The 14,895-nt window shown below is 48.8% G+C and overlaps 1 protein-coding gene across 7 annotated transcripts in view; it reads left to right on the top strand.

Moving 5' to 3' along the window:
- The window catches only part of STARD9 (StAR related lipid transfer domain containing 9), a 92,507-nt gene that overhangs the window by 59,399 nt on the left and 18,213 nt on the right, over positions 1-14,895 (top strand). For all 7 annotated transcript variants that reach the window (XM_019725391.3, XM_088797171.1, XM_088797172.1 and 4 more), the window contains 9 exons: positions 350-427; positions 866-937; positions 3,481-3,660; positions 6,799-6,850; positions 7,186-7,323; positions 8,162-8,244; positions 8,374-8,477; positions 13,837-14,027; positions 14,407-14,884. In XM_019725391.3, the coding sequence (XP_019580950.3) occupies positions 350-427; positions 866-937; positions 3,481-3,660; positions 6,799-6,850; positions 7,186-7,323; positions 8,162-8,244; positions 8,374-8,477; positions 13,837-14,027; positions 14,407-14,884 (1,376 nt within the window). The remainder of the gene's footprint in view (positions 1-349; positions 428-865; positions 938-3,480; positions 3,661-6,798; positions 6,851-7,185; positions 7,324-8,161; positions 8,245-8,373; positions 8,478-13,836; positions 14,028-14,406; positions 14,885-14,895) is intronic.

Raw genomic sequence — 14,895 nt, forward strand, 5'->3', positions numbered from 1 at the left:
ACCTATACATGGCCTGGCAGTTGTGTTACCCGTCTGACCTCCTGCTCTAGGGCAGTGGTTCTCAAATGTGCGTGTGTATCAGAATCATCTGGAGGGTTTGTTAAACCACAGCTGGGCCCTAGTCCTCAAGAATTTCTGAGTTAGTAGGTGTTGGGTGGAGACAGAATTTGCATTTCCAGCAAGTTCTTAGGAGATGTTTTTTGGGGCCCTGGGACCACACTTTGAGAAGACTGCCCTAGAAGATGCCCCAAAGGAGTAATCCACTTCTTCCAAGCTAAGTGCATGTAGCATCTCACAGCCCTCTGGGGCCTGATATCTACTAGTGGTAACCAAGGTCTCTGTGTTGCAGGATGCAAACGTAAAGCTGATCCGAGAACTCAGGGAGGAGATTAGGAGACTGAAAGCCATGCTGCTGAGCTTCGAACTGGTAGGCCACCAATCAGAACTTGTCTGTATTCCGGAGCCCCTCTTCTTCTGCACGCAGTCTGAGCCCCGCTTTGTCCTGTGTTCTCAATAAGTGGACGCTTGTGGAGCAGGAGGCAGGAGCAACAACAGGACCAAGATGGGATTACTCTATTGCCTGTGTAATTTCAGGCGGGATAGGCATCCTTTCATTCTGTCATCTCTGTTGTCCAAAGGGCATTTGCCTGAATGGCTCCTATTCTGTGTGTGGGCAGACATGGGGAGTGGGGCCCTCCAGAAAAATGTCTTTGAATTCTTGTTCTTTGTGCCAGTCTGAGCCCAAATACTTAGGCTTCTGATTTGTTTCTGATTTTAATGATGAAGTCTTTACTTTATTTGCACCTCATCTTCCATCACAAGACTAAGGGTGGGGCCCACAAAGCACATCTCTCTCTTTGTGCAGAGAAACTTCAGTTCACGGAATGAGGAAAAGGATGAACATCTGAAGGAGCTGGTTCTCCAGAATGAATTGAAGGTGGGTCTGTTAGGTGATGCTTGACATCACCCTGGGAGCAGGTCTGATCTCACTCCATCCTTCCCGGGCCAGGGCTGCTCCCTTGTCAGGCCATAGAGCTTCTGTGTCGTTTAGAGACAACTTTTGTCTCCACTGAGCCTTGAGTGGGGGATTTGTTTGTCTAAAGGGCAGGTGGCCAGCTTTCTGACTCTGTCCCGTTCTCTCCAGGGTTCAGGTAACTTCCTTTGGATAGTGACAGTGGCTTAGAAACTGCAATTTATTTTCTAGTCAGTAAATCAACCATCCAACATGTATTTATTGAACACCAAATAGGCCACAAGAGATACAAGGAAGTCCCTGCCCTCAAGTGGCTTGCAGTCTAGTTGGAAACACATTGAGAGCACGGTTAAGTGCAGGAAACTGTATGAGTGAGATGAAAATACTTGGGGGCGGCCAGTTAGCTCAGTTGGTTAGAGCCCGGTGCAAGTTTGCCTGTTCAATCCCTGCTTTGGCCACTATGAGCTGTGCCCTCCACAACTAGATTGAAACAACTACTTCACTTGGAGCTGGTGGGTGCTGGAAAAACACACTTAAATAAATAAAAGTTTTTAAAAGATGCTTAGGGAAGGAAGAAGTCATGATGGCTTCGAATTTTCAATGCAAGTATTGCATTGCTGTGGCTGGAAGTCAGAGAACTTGAACTAGACCTTGACAAATTGATACAGTTAGTTTGAGAGGTAGAAGGGGTAAGGAATTTTGGGTGAGGTAGGGATGAAATAAGCAACGCCATGGAACTGAGAGCATGAACTGGTGTGGGAGGCCATGTGGACACACACAGTGTGAGGAAGACGAAGCTGGCTGGAGTGGGTGCTCATGGCAGAGAGTAGTGGAGGTTGAACTTGACATAAATAGGACTGATCATAGTCTTCTGAACCCGGATGGTGAGATAATAAAGGAGTATAGTGGGGAAGTTAATATGACCGTTGTATGTAGGATGGTTGGAAGGGAGGGAAGACTGGACGAACGCAGAGAGATCAACCAGGAAAGAGACTGCTGTCATGACCCGGTGAGAGCGAGGACAAGACATTTTAGGGATAAGATTAAGTGGTGATTCTCAGAGACATTTAAAAGGAAGAAATGGCAGGCATTATTTAGTGACAGGTTAGGTTTAGATCCTGTAACCAAATGTCCCAATTTCCAATATTCTATTGCATCCTCCTAAATGTTATTCAAGTATCCTGGCTATGTTAACATTTTGTTACCCAAACTAAACTTCAAGACTATATTCCACATCCAGAAGATTCTCAAAATTTCTATGTTTAACCATATGTTTTGATTTTTGGTTCAGAAAACATCATCCCTCTATACATAACAGATGAAGCAGAAGAGATAAAATCATCCCAGGCTTTTTAGCATTTTTTCATTAGACAGGCTGGCAGACCTGGGCTTGAATCTGCCACTTGCTGGCCTCGTGGCCTTGGGCAGTGTAGGCCATGACCTTAGGCCTTAGTGTAGGAGCTGGGATGAGGGCTGTGGGGGGGGGGGAGGGGGGAGGGGTGCCTCCAGGATGTTTAGCGAGGTTCGCCAAACTGAAAGCCGTTGTGACCTGCCACTTGCCTCTGCCAGGTCCCAATCCAGCTCAGCCATTTACAGGTCCACCCTGTCGTTTTCAAACTTCAACTCGGTGATTATAATATTAAAAATAATGTTTGTAGGGTGCATAAAATAATTTTGTCTAAACTTGGCATAATTTCGTTTTTCTTAAGTATTCCATTTAAGAGAGAAATATTTAGCTGAATCCAGTTTCTTTTAGTGGGTTCCTCAGTTCTTCCATTCCCAGGATAAGTTCCTTCCTAGGCATCAGTTTCTACCATAAGAAGAAAAAAGGACCTGCATTCAATATTGTTTGTTCACATTCCCCAGGTGGTCTTCACTTAAGGCCTCCAATCCTTGGTATATTTATTTTTAAAACTCTGATCCTAATACATAGTAAGCCTTCACTGTTTTATCGTTTTTACATCGTTGTTATTTTGTTATTACGTGGTCTTTCAGACCAGTTTCATAAAGTCTTTATTCTCCTTGGGGTGACTTCTCTGGTGCTTTGTGGGTCTTTGAGCCACGTACACACTTACATTAGAACTACTGCACCTTGAGAAAGAAGTGTTAGGTCACAAAAGGGTTCCCAGTATGGATCACATAGAAGGGGAATGGGGAGCGGGCACTTACAGATGTGTAACATCCCAATTGGTTTTTAAAAATACCATTTATGGCACTTTTTCCCAATTATAAAAACAATACATGCTTGTTGCAGAAAACTTTACAAATAACATTTATTGAAGGAGTAACAGGTTAGATTTAGATCCTGAAATCAATGAAAATGACACTTGCTTATCAAAGAAAACTTAGAGAACACAGAGCGCTCACACAGGAGGTGCAAGGGCCTGTGTGGGGCTTTGACTAGTCACAGTGAGGAGAGTGAGGAAGTAATACGGTGAACAGGGCGGGCTGACATCTGACCTTCAGTCTGCTGCCGTGACGAGTGAGACCACCCCCTATCTCTGCAGATAGACCAGCTGACTAAAGACTGGACCCGGAAGTGGAACGAGTGGAAGGCCCTCGTGGAGCATTACAGAGTGGACATCAACAGGAGGAGGGCTGGGGTGGTCATTGACTCCAGCCTGCCACACTTGATGGCCTTGGAGGACGATGTGCTCAGCACAGGTGTGGTGCTCTACCACCTCAAGGTGAGCAGGCTGGCTCCCTCTTCCTGAGCCACTGGCCCCAGAGGTCAAGGAGGGAAAAGCCTGGAGTCTGGGAACTGAGACAGATGCCACAGAGCTGCCTTCAGGTTTGCCCTCAGGAAACTGGGCTAGCCAACCAATTGTGACCTGTTCGGTTTTTGTGTGAGTAGAGCAGAAGACTGGAAATGAGAACAATCGCTTGTTTTCAGTCGCTGCTACTGTTGCTCATGTAACTTACTTCTCTGAGTCTTAATGTCCTCATTTTAAAGTAAGAGTGATATGGCCTTATGTCTCTCCCGCTTCCTGAAGCACAGCAGTGCAGCCACAGAAGTGAAAGCCTGCCCTGGAAATACCATTGGCGCTCCTGAGCTCTGCTAATACAGGCCTCTCACAGATGACTTTCAGAGACCAAAGTGGGAATCCAAAGATCTGAAACAGTTTCCTTCTGACACTTCCCACTTCATTCAACCCCCAAATCAACAAGATCTGTAGCTCCCAGTTCTCCCTCACTAGGTTTACCTGGGAATGGAGAGGAAAAAGTAGATATAGGAAGCTTAAAGAATGCGTGAGGAGAGGCCAAAGAACTGGGGGTGGTTGGGGTGAAGCCGACATGTAGCCACCTAGAAAAAATAGAATGAAAATAAGGCCTTCCATGAAGGACCTGGCTCACCTGTCCTTTGCCACTTGGGGCCCAGGTCCTCATTTCTAAATGAAGCATTTTGAGTTATATATCCTGCCCTCATCAAAAGTGTTTGTCCTACTGCGGGAGGACAGTCTCTGTGGACGGCAGAACATAAACTTTACGCCAAAATCCCTATGCGCGCTGAAAATCCAGTCTTCATTCTTATCCTTGTCCCCCAGCTGGCATTCAGAAGGAGCAGAGTTTAGGAGGGGTATGTCATGCTGCTGTTATCCCTGGAGAAATTAGACTCCCGATGCTGTAGTGCACACGGTAGTGAGATGTTAGCAAAGCTCATCCTGCTTAGAAAGTGTGTCCTTAGGTTGAGCCCTGAGGGAAGTTGTCAGAGACTGAGCCTCTCAGAAAGTTGAAGCAGCTCATTTCCTGACACACAGAGTATAAATTATGTCAGTGAAAATGCCTCAGGCAGAAGGAGCTGTTACCTTAATGTAATGACAGAGCTAAGTACCAAAGGCTATTGATCCTCCCTTTAGTCAGAACTGCCAGGAGAGAGGTTGGAGGTCAGGAAGAGACCAGATGGATAAAAATGGTCAATATTTGAGTAGAACTGATCTGATGCATTGATTGGATGTGGAGTGAGCAGATGAAGCTAGAAGTCGAGGGGTAGAGCTTGGGGTAGCAGCAGAGGGTTAAAGGACAGAGCTGTGAGAGTGAATCCTAGATGGGGACGGGAGACAGCAGACGGATGACGCCTCACCTGAATGTGGCAGCCTGGTTTTTGTTGCTGAGTCAGTGCACACCCAGTGTGGTGCTCCCTCCTTGGTACAGTTCTAGTAAACCGGGGGGATCAGGTTTCAGTCTAGTTCTAATCCTGGCATTTCTGCATTTTATGTACCCATTTTCCCCTTTTTATTTGTTTAGATCTTGGTTTGGGTAATAGTATAACAGTAATGGCTCAAAATTCACTTTATTTTTATTTGCTTTGCTCACTTGATTACAGACCCAGAACTAGTCCCTACCAGTAACAATGCCCCGAAAGCTGTCACCTTGGGAGGAAGCCTAGGTAGGAAGGGGGCAGAGGGAAGGGTACATGGAGCACAGAATACCGATGCTCTGGACTTCATCCTTGGAAGAGCCTTTGTGCCACTGACTCTCCCGCATAAAGAGGCAGAGGGGCAGCAGGGGCAGCGCCATTCAGTCATCATTGAACAAGATGCCATCACATTTTCCAGTAGCTTCTGCCCTGCAGATCTAGCAGTTGTGCTATGCTGTGTGTGGCCTTTATCCTTTAGGGAAGAATGTGCCTCGTCATCGGGGCTGACCTTGAACCCACATGCGGGGTCTTGACCCCTTTCCCTGGATTCTGTTTGGTGGTGTTTGGAGGCCAGCATCCATTGGCTGGTGCGATCCACAGTGGCTGAGCAGAAAAGGCTGGGCTCTGGCTGTGTGGGGGTGTGCGTGTGGAGTGGGGACAGAGCCTCATTCATAATGAAGCCTAGTGCAAAACTCTGGTCACTTCGAAAACCTCATTTACTGGGGAGGTCGTATGTTGAGGTTGGAAAAGAGCAGGACTCTGGACCCAGAGAGACCTGAATTCTAGCCAAAGCTCTATTTAGTGTGTGGGTTCCTTGGGCATCGTATCTCCCATTAGCTTCAGGTTCCATGTCTATAAAAGGGGGATAATAATACCTCCATTTTAGATTGTTAAGGGATTCAATAAGAGATGTCCGTAAAGCGCTCAGCACAGTGCCGGGGACAGTGAACGATTATTCAGTAAATGATAAACACGAGTACATACCTAAACTCAACATCTCTGTTGCTGTGCTGCTTCCTTCCTCAGACAGAGCTGTGTGGTCTCAAACAGCGTGGACATAATCAAGGGCCCAAAGGCCTGTCTTCTGACCCTTCTAGTGATTCATTTATACTCACTCCTGTTTCCCCCTCCTTTCTTGTAGTCTCTTCCAGTCCTTTTTGATTCTAGATGTGCTTTTCTCCTGTTTGTGCTTTACCCTTCTTACAATCTGGTGTCTGTTAAACTTCATCTGTGGACCACAAAGGTAAAAATCCTGTGCTGCCATACGTCTTCATAGAACGCGTGCCTCTCTGGGACTGACTGGACCAAACGCGGACCACATGAACTTTAGCCCTGAGGAGAAAACTACACTTGTGTGCCCACTGCCTCACACAGGAGAATCTGACTGACAGCTATGGCTAGTCCCTAACTTCAGGCTGTAGGAGTTTGCCAACACTTGTTGGACTTTGCAAAGAACTGGTGCTGCTTTATCACATATTTTTTGCCCCCACCTTCTTGGGGCTTCCTGGCTGCAGAGTGAGTGGGCAGGGCAGTCAGAAGAGACTGGACTAAAGTTGAGAAGTGGTGTGGAAAAGGCTGGGGTGGGTGTGGGAAGACAGTGACGACACTCAAGCAGGTGGACTCTCCTTTGGGGGCAGGGCTGTGGGCCTTTTTATTCTCATTTAAATGGCTTTGTTTTTCCCTTTAGGAGGGGACCACAAAAATAGGAAGAGTTGACTCGGACCAGGAACAGGATATTGGTAAGTGACAGAGCAGAAGGTCTGACACTTTGTGGCCCGTGCTCATGCCTCCCAGGTTTCTTCAGAGGAACCTAAGGGTGCTGTGAGAAAAAGGATCTCTGAAGTCTTCAGGGTCTGCTATTGCTGCTAGGCTGTGGGACTGTGGCTGTGTGTCTGGGACACGATAGGAAACCCACATGTTGGAGGATACAGGTCTGGGTGGTTTCAGGCGGCAGCTGTCTTCCTCTTTTGTCATGTGAGATCTTCCAGAGGTGGATTCTGATCTTATGGACAGAATGGAGGAGGTATTTCCCTGGGCCATGTCTCCACCCAGGTGACCCCTGCCTCTTCTGTAGTCCTGCAGGGTCAGTGGATTGAGAGAGACCACTGCACTATCACCAGCGCCTGTGGGGTCGTCGTTTTGCGGCCCGCCCAGGGGGCCCGCTGCACAGTCAATGGCCGGGAGGTTACTGCCTCCTGCCGTCTGACCCAAGGTAGGACTGTTTACAGCTCTGTGGATGCCAGTATCAGTGATGGACCAGCTCTGTTCTCGTGGGCCTGACCCAGAGAGCTCAGGGAGGCAGGCAGCCTTTAATGATGGAACACCAGCCTCTGCACCCAGAGATCTGAAGATGTCCTAATCCAATCATCTTCCCATAAACGAAGAAGCCCCAGTTCCTGGGCTTCAGAATGGAGAATAACTGAAATTTGTCCCTGTGTTTGTTAGCTCTGTCTTTGGGAAAGTCTCTGGGCCTCAATTGCCTCATCTGTAAAATGGGGATAATAATAAGATCGTCGTGAGGATCGAATGAGGTGATCCATGCAATGTTGTCCTTAACAGTGTTCTTGGTGCTTAGTAAACACTCATTGTCATTATTACTGTCACTCCTCTTATTAGTCTATTCAAATTCTGTCTGCTTTGAGGCTGAGCTTAGATGTCCCCTTTTCCACGGAGTGTTCCATGACTACTCCACCTAGAATTCATCTTGCTTCCCCTTGGAGTAGCAGACTCCTCCTGTTCATTTCATTAATTTAATACATATGCTATGCAGTGTCCAGTGAGTACATATCTTTCTTTTTTTTAAAATTAAAGTTTATTGGGGTCACAATTGTTAGTAAAGTTACGTAGATTTCAGGTGTATAATTCTGTAACACATCATCTATAAATCCCATTGTGTGTTTACCACCCAGAGTCAGTACATATCTTTCTGACTCAGCTAAATCATCCACTTGTTGAGGGCAGGACTTTGTCTTGCAGAACGTCGCCCTGCACATATTGTGTACTCTGAACAGGAGCTGTTGATTGAATTCTCTTCTGTGTCTGGGCCACAGGAGCAGTCATAACGCTGGGGAAAGCTCAGAAGTTCCGATTCAACCACCCGGCAGAGGCTGCCGTCCTCCGGCAGAGAAGGCAGGTTAGTGCTGGGTGTTCTATGTGGCTGCTGGCCTCCCTACTTCTCCTTTCTGGGGGAGGAGTTCGAGCTTTGGTTCTGTTGGGGTGGGGGTCAGAGAGTGCCTCACTGTGCCTTCTTCCTTGTTCCCAGGGTGGAGAGGCTGTGGGTGGCAGTGGCTCTTTGGAATGGCTGGACTTGGACGGAGATGTCACCGCCTCTAGGTTGGGTCTCTGCCCTTTGCTTTGGAAGAAAAGGTGAGAAACAGCTGCTTGTCCTGCTGTGGAACCTCCTCACTTTGCTTCTTTGCCCCTTACAACGTGGAGCGGGAGGAGATGAGTGTAGCAGCCAAGGTCTGAATGAGGCGTGGTCTGAGCCAACATGGTAAGTGATGTGAGGACGCTGAGCTCGGTGCCCGCTCACAGCTGGCAGGAGGCAGACGGGGCCCTCATTTAGTCCCTCTTCGGCCCTGCAACTGTCTTCATCCCTGAAGTATACCATTTGATGTTTCCTAGGGCCGCTCTCCTCTGTGAACAAGCTTGAATGCGGTATGTTTGTAGATAGCTGTGATACTGCTTCTGCACTTCCCTCCCCGTGTGCCCCTTTACATTCTGCCCTGCCTGTATGTGAGTTTGTGGTGTGTGTCAGTGAGCTTCCAGGTCTATGGCTTCCTCTGAGTTTTTAAAGATATTGTGGGACTGAGAATCCTTTTTTCCCCCATAATCAAGGTTCCACAACTATGTATAACAGAGGAGGACTGCCAGGAACAATGGGTTTCTGCCCTCTCATACCTGCTTCACCTGCATTGTGACTGCGAAGCAGGAAGGCAGAGTTTCATGTGGCAACTACTTTTCTTCTTTATAGTCTTTCTTCATCTGTTTCCGCATAGAATTCCCTTCCCAGATCTAGATGCCTTGTGGGTGTGATCCTGGGAACAGTGGTATCCTTCTGTTCCCATAGCCAAAGTGGCCACTGCCTTGGGGACTTCTGTAGAAAATGTCATTGGGAACACAGTGCCTGTGAGACCACTCCCGTCGACTTTCTAGCACCGTATCCTGGAAGGGTTATGATGGCCCTTGGTGCCCCGGTTCCTTCAGAGGAATCGAGCTGCTGTTTCTAGCTGCCAGGAACATTTGATAGCAGCTGAAGGTAGTCTTGGGTCTGACGTCGGTAGTGAGGGAGCAGAGCAGCTCTGATGCAGGGAGCGTGACCAGCAGGCAAGTCATCACAGAGGGCGGCCAAGGACCGAAGGGTAATCCTTGTGGCGAGTGACTGAGGGCTCTGTGGGGTGACAGGTAAGTGGGAGAGGGGACACGGGGTGAAGTAATTCAAGGCCGGGGTGGACTCAGGACTGAGGCTGGGAGTTCTTATTCTGTCAGAGTGGCCCTCCTTTTTTGTAGTGAATCCATGAAAGGAGACCTGTCTGAGGTAAGGTTTCTGTGGAGAAGACACACTGAAGGGGTGTGTTTGCCAGAGTCCAGAGATTTACAGAGAATGACTCTGCGACTTAAACAACCATGGATGCTGGCGTTGGATAAAGCCACTTCACCTCCTAGCTCTACGACAGAAAAGCTGTGTGATCTTAGGCAAGTTACAGAGTCTGAGTCTGTCTGCTCACCACTAAGTGAGGAGACTACCATCTCTCTCCCAGGGATCCTTGTGAGATGGGTTGAAAAGTCTAGAACATGTGGAGTGCTTTGCCAAGTACCCGGCACCCCACAGCCACGTTGTTAGGAAGCTCTTGTGTGGAGCTGTCCAGGAACATAGCCTTCCTTTCGTTTTTCTGTCCTCCCATCTCACCCCGGCTGACCCATCCACCCCAGAGAACACTGGTCTCCTGCCTTTTTATGGCCTGCTCAGGCTCTCTAGCCTCATGGGCACAGATGTGACCTTTCAGTAACACCAAGAATGCCCCCTTTCATTCAGAGGACAGAGGGATTGGAGAATCAAGGCCTCTCCCACTCGCTGCCTCCACTCTTCAGCACCAGCTCTGGGAGCCTGTGGGCTGGGCTGGTCCTGCCCAGCTACCGTAGCCAGTATCATGTGCCAGCCCTGATGGAAGTGGGGTGGTGTGGGGCTGCAGCCTCTGATTGGGCAGAGGGACCGGGAGAGAACCCGTGAGAGTGGAGAGAACTGCATGTAGTCAGCTGGGTTTCCCAGTTGGTTTGTGGCCGTGTCTCCATGAGAGTTTCTCCTCTGCCCTTGGGTGGGGTTGGCTCCCCAGCTTCCCCTTGTCCTAGGCTTTCTTTCCCCCCTGTTTTTCTCTGGAGGAGCACTCATGGGGAGCCTGCAAAGCCAGAGCTGACTCCAGAGCCAGGGGAAGTTGGCCAGTCTGCCTCCTTTTCCCCTGACAGTGGTGATCTGGACCTCAGAGGAATTTGTCCTTGAAAACTGTTCATTGCCCTTATTCTTGGCATTTTTCCATTTGGAATTTTGGGGGCTTAACCTTAAGTGCCCAGAGCCTGGGAGACACTGTCACTGCTGCCACTGCCACTGCTGCCTTAGTGAGCAGACGCTGCTGCATTCTGCTGCAGAAGCTGTCAGGCCCTGAGGCGACCGGCAGGGCGCTATGGAGTCCTCACAAGCAGGGGACCAGGCAGCAGATGGGGGATGCAGGAGCCACCCAAGACGAAGGGCAGTCATCTGAGAGAGACAGAGGTCCTTGGCTGGCAGGTAACTGAAGGCTTGCCCATGGTAATCTACCCAGACATGTAGCATAAGGTTGGTATTTTCTTTTTCACCTCCTTTCTGGGAACTTGGCTAGTATGCTTAGCAGAGGAGCCGTTTTTAGTCTGACGGCATGTGGCATCTTGAGTGAGTGTGCGGTGTCTGCAGTGATACTGCCAGACTGCCTGCCTCTCCTTGCAGGTCTTGATGCTGCTATGAAGGAAACTGAATTGGGTCAGTAGAAGCTGACTGGCAGCTGCCACTTTCCAGGAGGAAAGACAGGGAGCTCTCCTCTAGGGAGAAGGAAATTGTCAATCTGAGGGTTCCAGATGGTAGAGAAGAAGCTGAATACTCTCAGGAAATTCAGAATGAAGACCCCCCCCCCCCCCACCCTGCCCCTTGCATCTGAAGGTCTGGATCTGAGCTGGGTTAGTCTAAGACCCTCAGATGGGCTCATGTTTGTAACTCAGCCATGGTCTGTGGTCAGATAAATGTTGGAGCAGGAGGACAGGCATGAAACATACATGTACAGAATGTTTCTCAATAACTGCCTTTTCTATTCATGTGGCATTAACTGGTTTGTTATTCCAGGTGCTCTCCCTAGCCTTTGCCTCACATGCAGCAAAGGTGTCTTTCCTCCTTTTTGTACATTCCATTGTGTGTGTTTGGCCTTTTGCCCACAGCCATCAGCGCCTGTCTTCTCCAGAGCACACTCGCTCAAGTATCTGGGCCTGTCCTTGTCCTTGGACCCACTGCAGATTGAGTCACCTCACAGCGTCCTTTTCAGAGAAGAGACTGCCCTTGTGTCCGCTCCCACCCACACACCGCCCCCCGTCCATCTATTCACTCTCTCACCCATCCACCCTTCACTATCCTTCTCAGGCTGCATTAAGAAATCGTAATGTCTCCTAAGACAGCGGCAGCACGGGTTCTCTAGAGGGCCAGGTAGTATTTAAGGCTTTTGCTGCAGCTGCTCAGCTTTGCCAGTGTGGTGCAGAAGCAGCCTGGACAATATGTAAATGAACGATGTGTCTGTGTTTCCATAACACGTTACAGAAACAGGCTGCAGACCCAGTTTGGCCCACAAGCTGTAGTTTGTGCACCTGTGCTTTGATCCCCTCTGAGATTGCATTCTGCTCTACAAAATGGAACTCTCCTAAGCAGAGAGCGCCCCTTAGAGCACACTGCTCGGACTGAGAGCTGGTTCCAGTGCCCAGTCACGGCATCCTGGGCCTGCCACGAGGGCCAAGGGCGGCTGCATTCAGGCTGTTTGGGGAACCTCTGGTGGATCCTGACCCTTCCCAGCCACTCCCCGTCCCACACAGGGCTCCTTGAGAAACTCAGATGACAGGTGGAGCAGCCCTGCAGAAACAGCATGTGAGCGCCTCGCTAGGAGGCCACAGGTGACCCCGGAAAAGGTTAGCATGCTGTCAGTCTTTGGAAGAAGGCGCTCACTCATCCATGGTCACACAAGGGACTTGGTGGCAGAACAAAGTATGACTGCAATCTAGAATTGTTTTTAAACTTTGTATTATTGGAGCGGGGGTGGAGATGAGGGAGAAGGTGAGGGGATTAGACAGCATAGATTGGTAGCCACAAGATTGCCGCGGGGATGTGAAAGACAGTTTGGGGAGTATGATCAATAATGTTGTAAAGATTTTGTAGGGTGTCCGAAGGACACTTGTCTTACTAGGGAGACCACTTCATGGACGGTGTAGATGCCTGCCCACTGCGCTGTACACCTGAAGCTGAATAATATTGAATGTCAACTATAATTTTATATGTACCATGTTTCCCTGAAAAGAAGACCTAGCCAGACAATCAGCTCTAATGTGTCTTTTGGAGCAAAAATTAATATAAGACCTGGTCTTATTTTACTATAAGACCCAGTCTATAATATAATATAATATAATATAATATAATATAATATAATATAATACTGGGTCCTATATTAATTTTTGCTCCAAAAGACGCATTAGAGCTGATTGTCCAGCTAGGTCTTGTTTGCAGGAAAACAGGGTATATGGTCAAGGGATGTGGAGCACAGCATAGGGAATAGTCAGTGGAACTGTAACAGCTATATATGATGTCAGAGGGGTAGTAATGGGGGAGGGGGGTTATCACTTTGTGAGGGGTATAAATGTCTATTACATTGTTTTGTACACCTGAAACTAATACAAAATCAAAACAAATAAAAAAAGGAAATTCCAAATACACTATAAATGATCAACTCATAGCTAATCTTGTTTAATTAATATCTCAACTCACTTGCCCCTTCTCCTCCCCACTGGTTCTAAAAAAATTCCAGACATTTTCACCAGAAAATGCTTTAGCATATGTCTCTGAAAGGTATGCTGGAGTCTAAAACTATTCCAGGGCTGGTTCACTGAGAACAGCCGTGGTGTGGAGACCAGCTCTCCTCTGGGTCTCCTGACTCACATATAAATTCTCTCTCGTCTGGATTGGCTGCCCCTGCTACCAGATCACAGAGGATTTCTGTTGCAGGGGGTGTAGGTGCAGACGTAGTCTCTGGACGTACCAGAGACTTCCATTCCCACAGTGTTGCTGGAGCTTCTACTCTGTTTCCAGCAGATGTCTTTTTTTTTTTTTTTAAAGGGACAAAACTTCTTGATTTAGCTAAAATGTTGTTTTAGTTTTTAAAAAGCTGCTTTACTTTCCTGGTTATTTTCCTTAACCAAAATGAACTTGTATTTCTGCTAAACCCACCATCTAAGAACATGCTAGTCTCAGGACTGTTCTCATCTCCTGCACTGTGACATCATAAGCCGCCTGTGACACTGTGCCTGTGTGTCCCAAGTTGTCAGAAGTCCAAAGTCCTCTCTGCCCTATTGAACTCAGGGGATCTTTCAGAGGCACTTGGATGGCGACTGGTTTATACTGAACTGGGTTTGCATTTCCTCTTGGTAACCCTGCCCCCCTCTGTGACAGGAGAGTGCTGGGGGAGCAGAGAGACGAGGACCACCTGCCACCCAGGGCTGGAGAGCCGCTCCACAGGGCCCAGCTTCAGCAGCAGCAGGGCTATGTTGGGGATTTGCCGCAGCGGATCCTAGTGGGACAGATTAGATCCCAACAGGACCTGGAATTCGACCAGGCGCATGCCAGCCGTCACATTCAAAACGGTAAGTGTCCATCGCTCATGGTGTTTCACTTTCTCCTCTCTTCATTTTCATGCTTCCTCAGCCTTCTGTATTCTGTCTGTGTTCTTTGTGACATGATGGAATCTTTGGCGTCAGGCATTCTCTCCTCTCTTTTAGAGACCAGAGGCTCTTGCAAGGGGGCTGGAAGCAAGACTAAGGAAGCACCTTCCTATTGCCCCGTCTCATGTGCACATTTGTCTAAGCTTTGCTGCCGCCCTAGCATGTACCCATCCCACCACATCACCCCGGCCAGCTCTGTCACTCCATACAGGCCCAGCCATTGCTGGAGGTGTCTGAATCCAGGCAGCCGCAGGCAGGGAGGGAGGTGCTGACCTTCTCTCAGGGTGTTTTTGATTCCCAGACCAGCAATGGCTACTCAGAGAAGAGACCTGGCTGGCCAGCGTGCAGCAGCGGCCGCAGCAACGTCAGGACCGTGTAGCAGAGAAAGAACTTGAGGCCTCTGTGACAACTGATGCTTGGCTTCAGACAGAGCGTGAGACTCAGCCATTCCCACTGGCCCAAAGCCGGAAGCGGGTGGTGCGGCTGCAGCTCCTGCGGAGACGCGCTCTTCGGGCAACGGAGAGGAACATCCGGCGGAAAAAGGTCTCATTCCAGCTAGAGAGAATCATTAAGAAGCAGAAGCTGTTGGAGGCCCAGAAGAGACTGGAGCAGCTCAAGGCTTTATGCTGGTTCCAGGATGACCGCCCCCAGAATTCCCCACACCAGGTCCCCAGCCCCGATGCTGGGGTCCTGGGGCCTCAATGTAGAAGCAAATCAACAAGTTGCAGCTCTTTGAGCCTCCAAAGGCTCTGCCTCCAGTACCTGCCCCAGCTACACAGGTACAGCTGCC

The sequence above is a fragment of the Rhinolophus sinicus genome, chromosome 3 (assembly GCF_057876585.1).
Source record: "Rhinolophus sinicus isolate RSI-liver-muscle chromosome 3, RSI-T2T, whole genome shotgun sequence".
Lineage (NCBI taxonomy): Eukaryota > Metazoa > Chordata > Mammalia > Chiroptera > Rhinolophidae > Rhinolophus > Rhinolophus sinicus.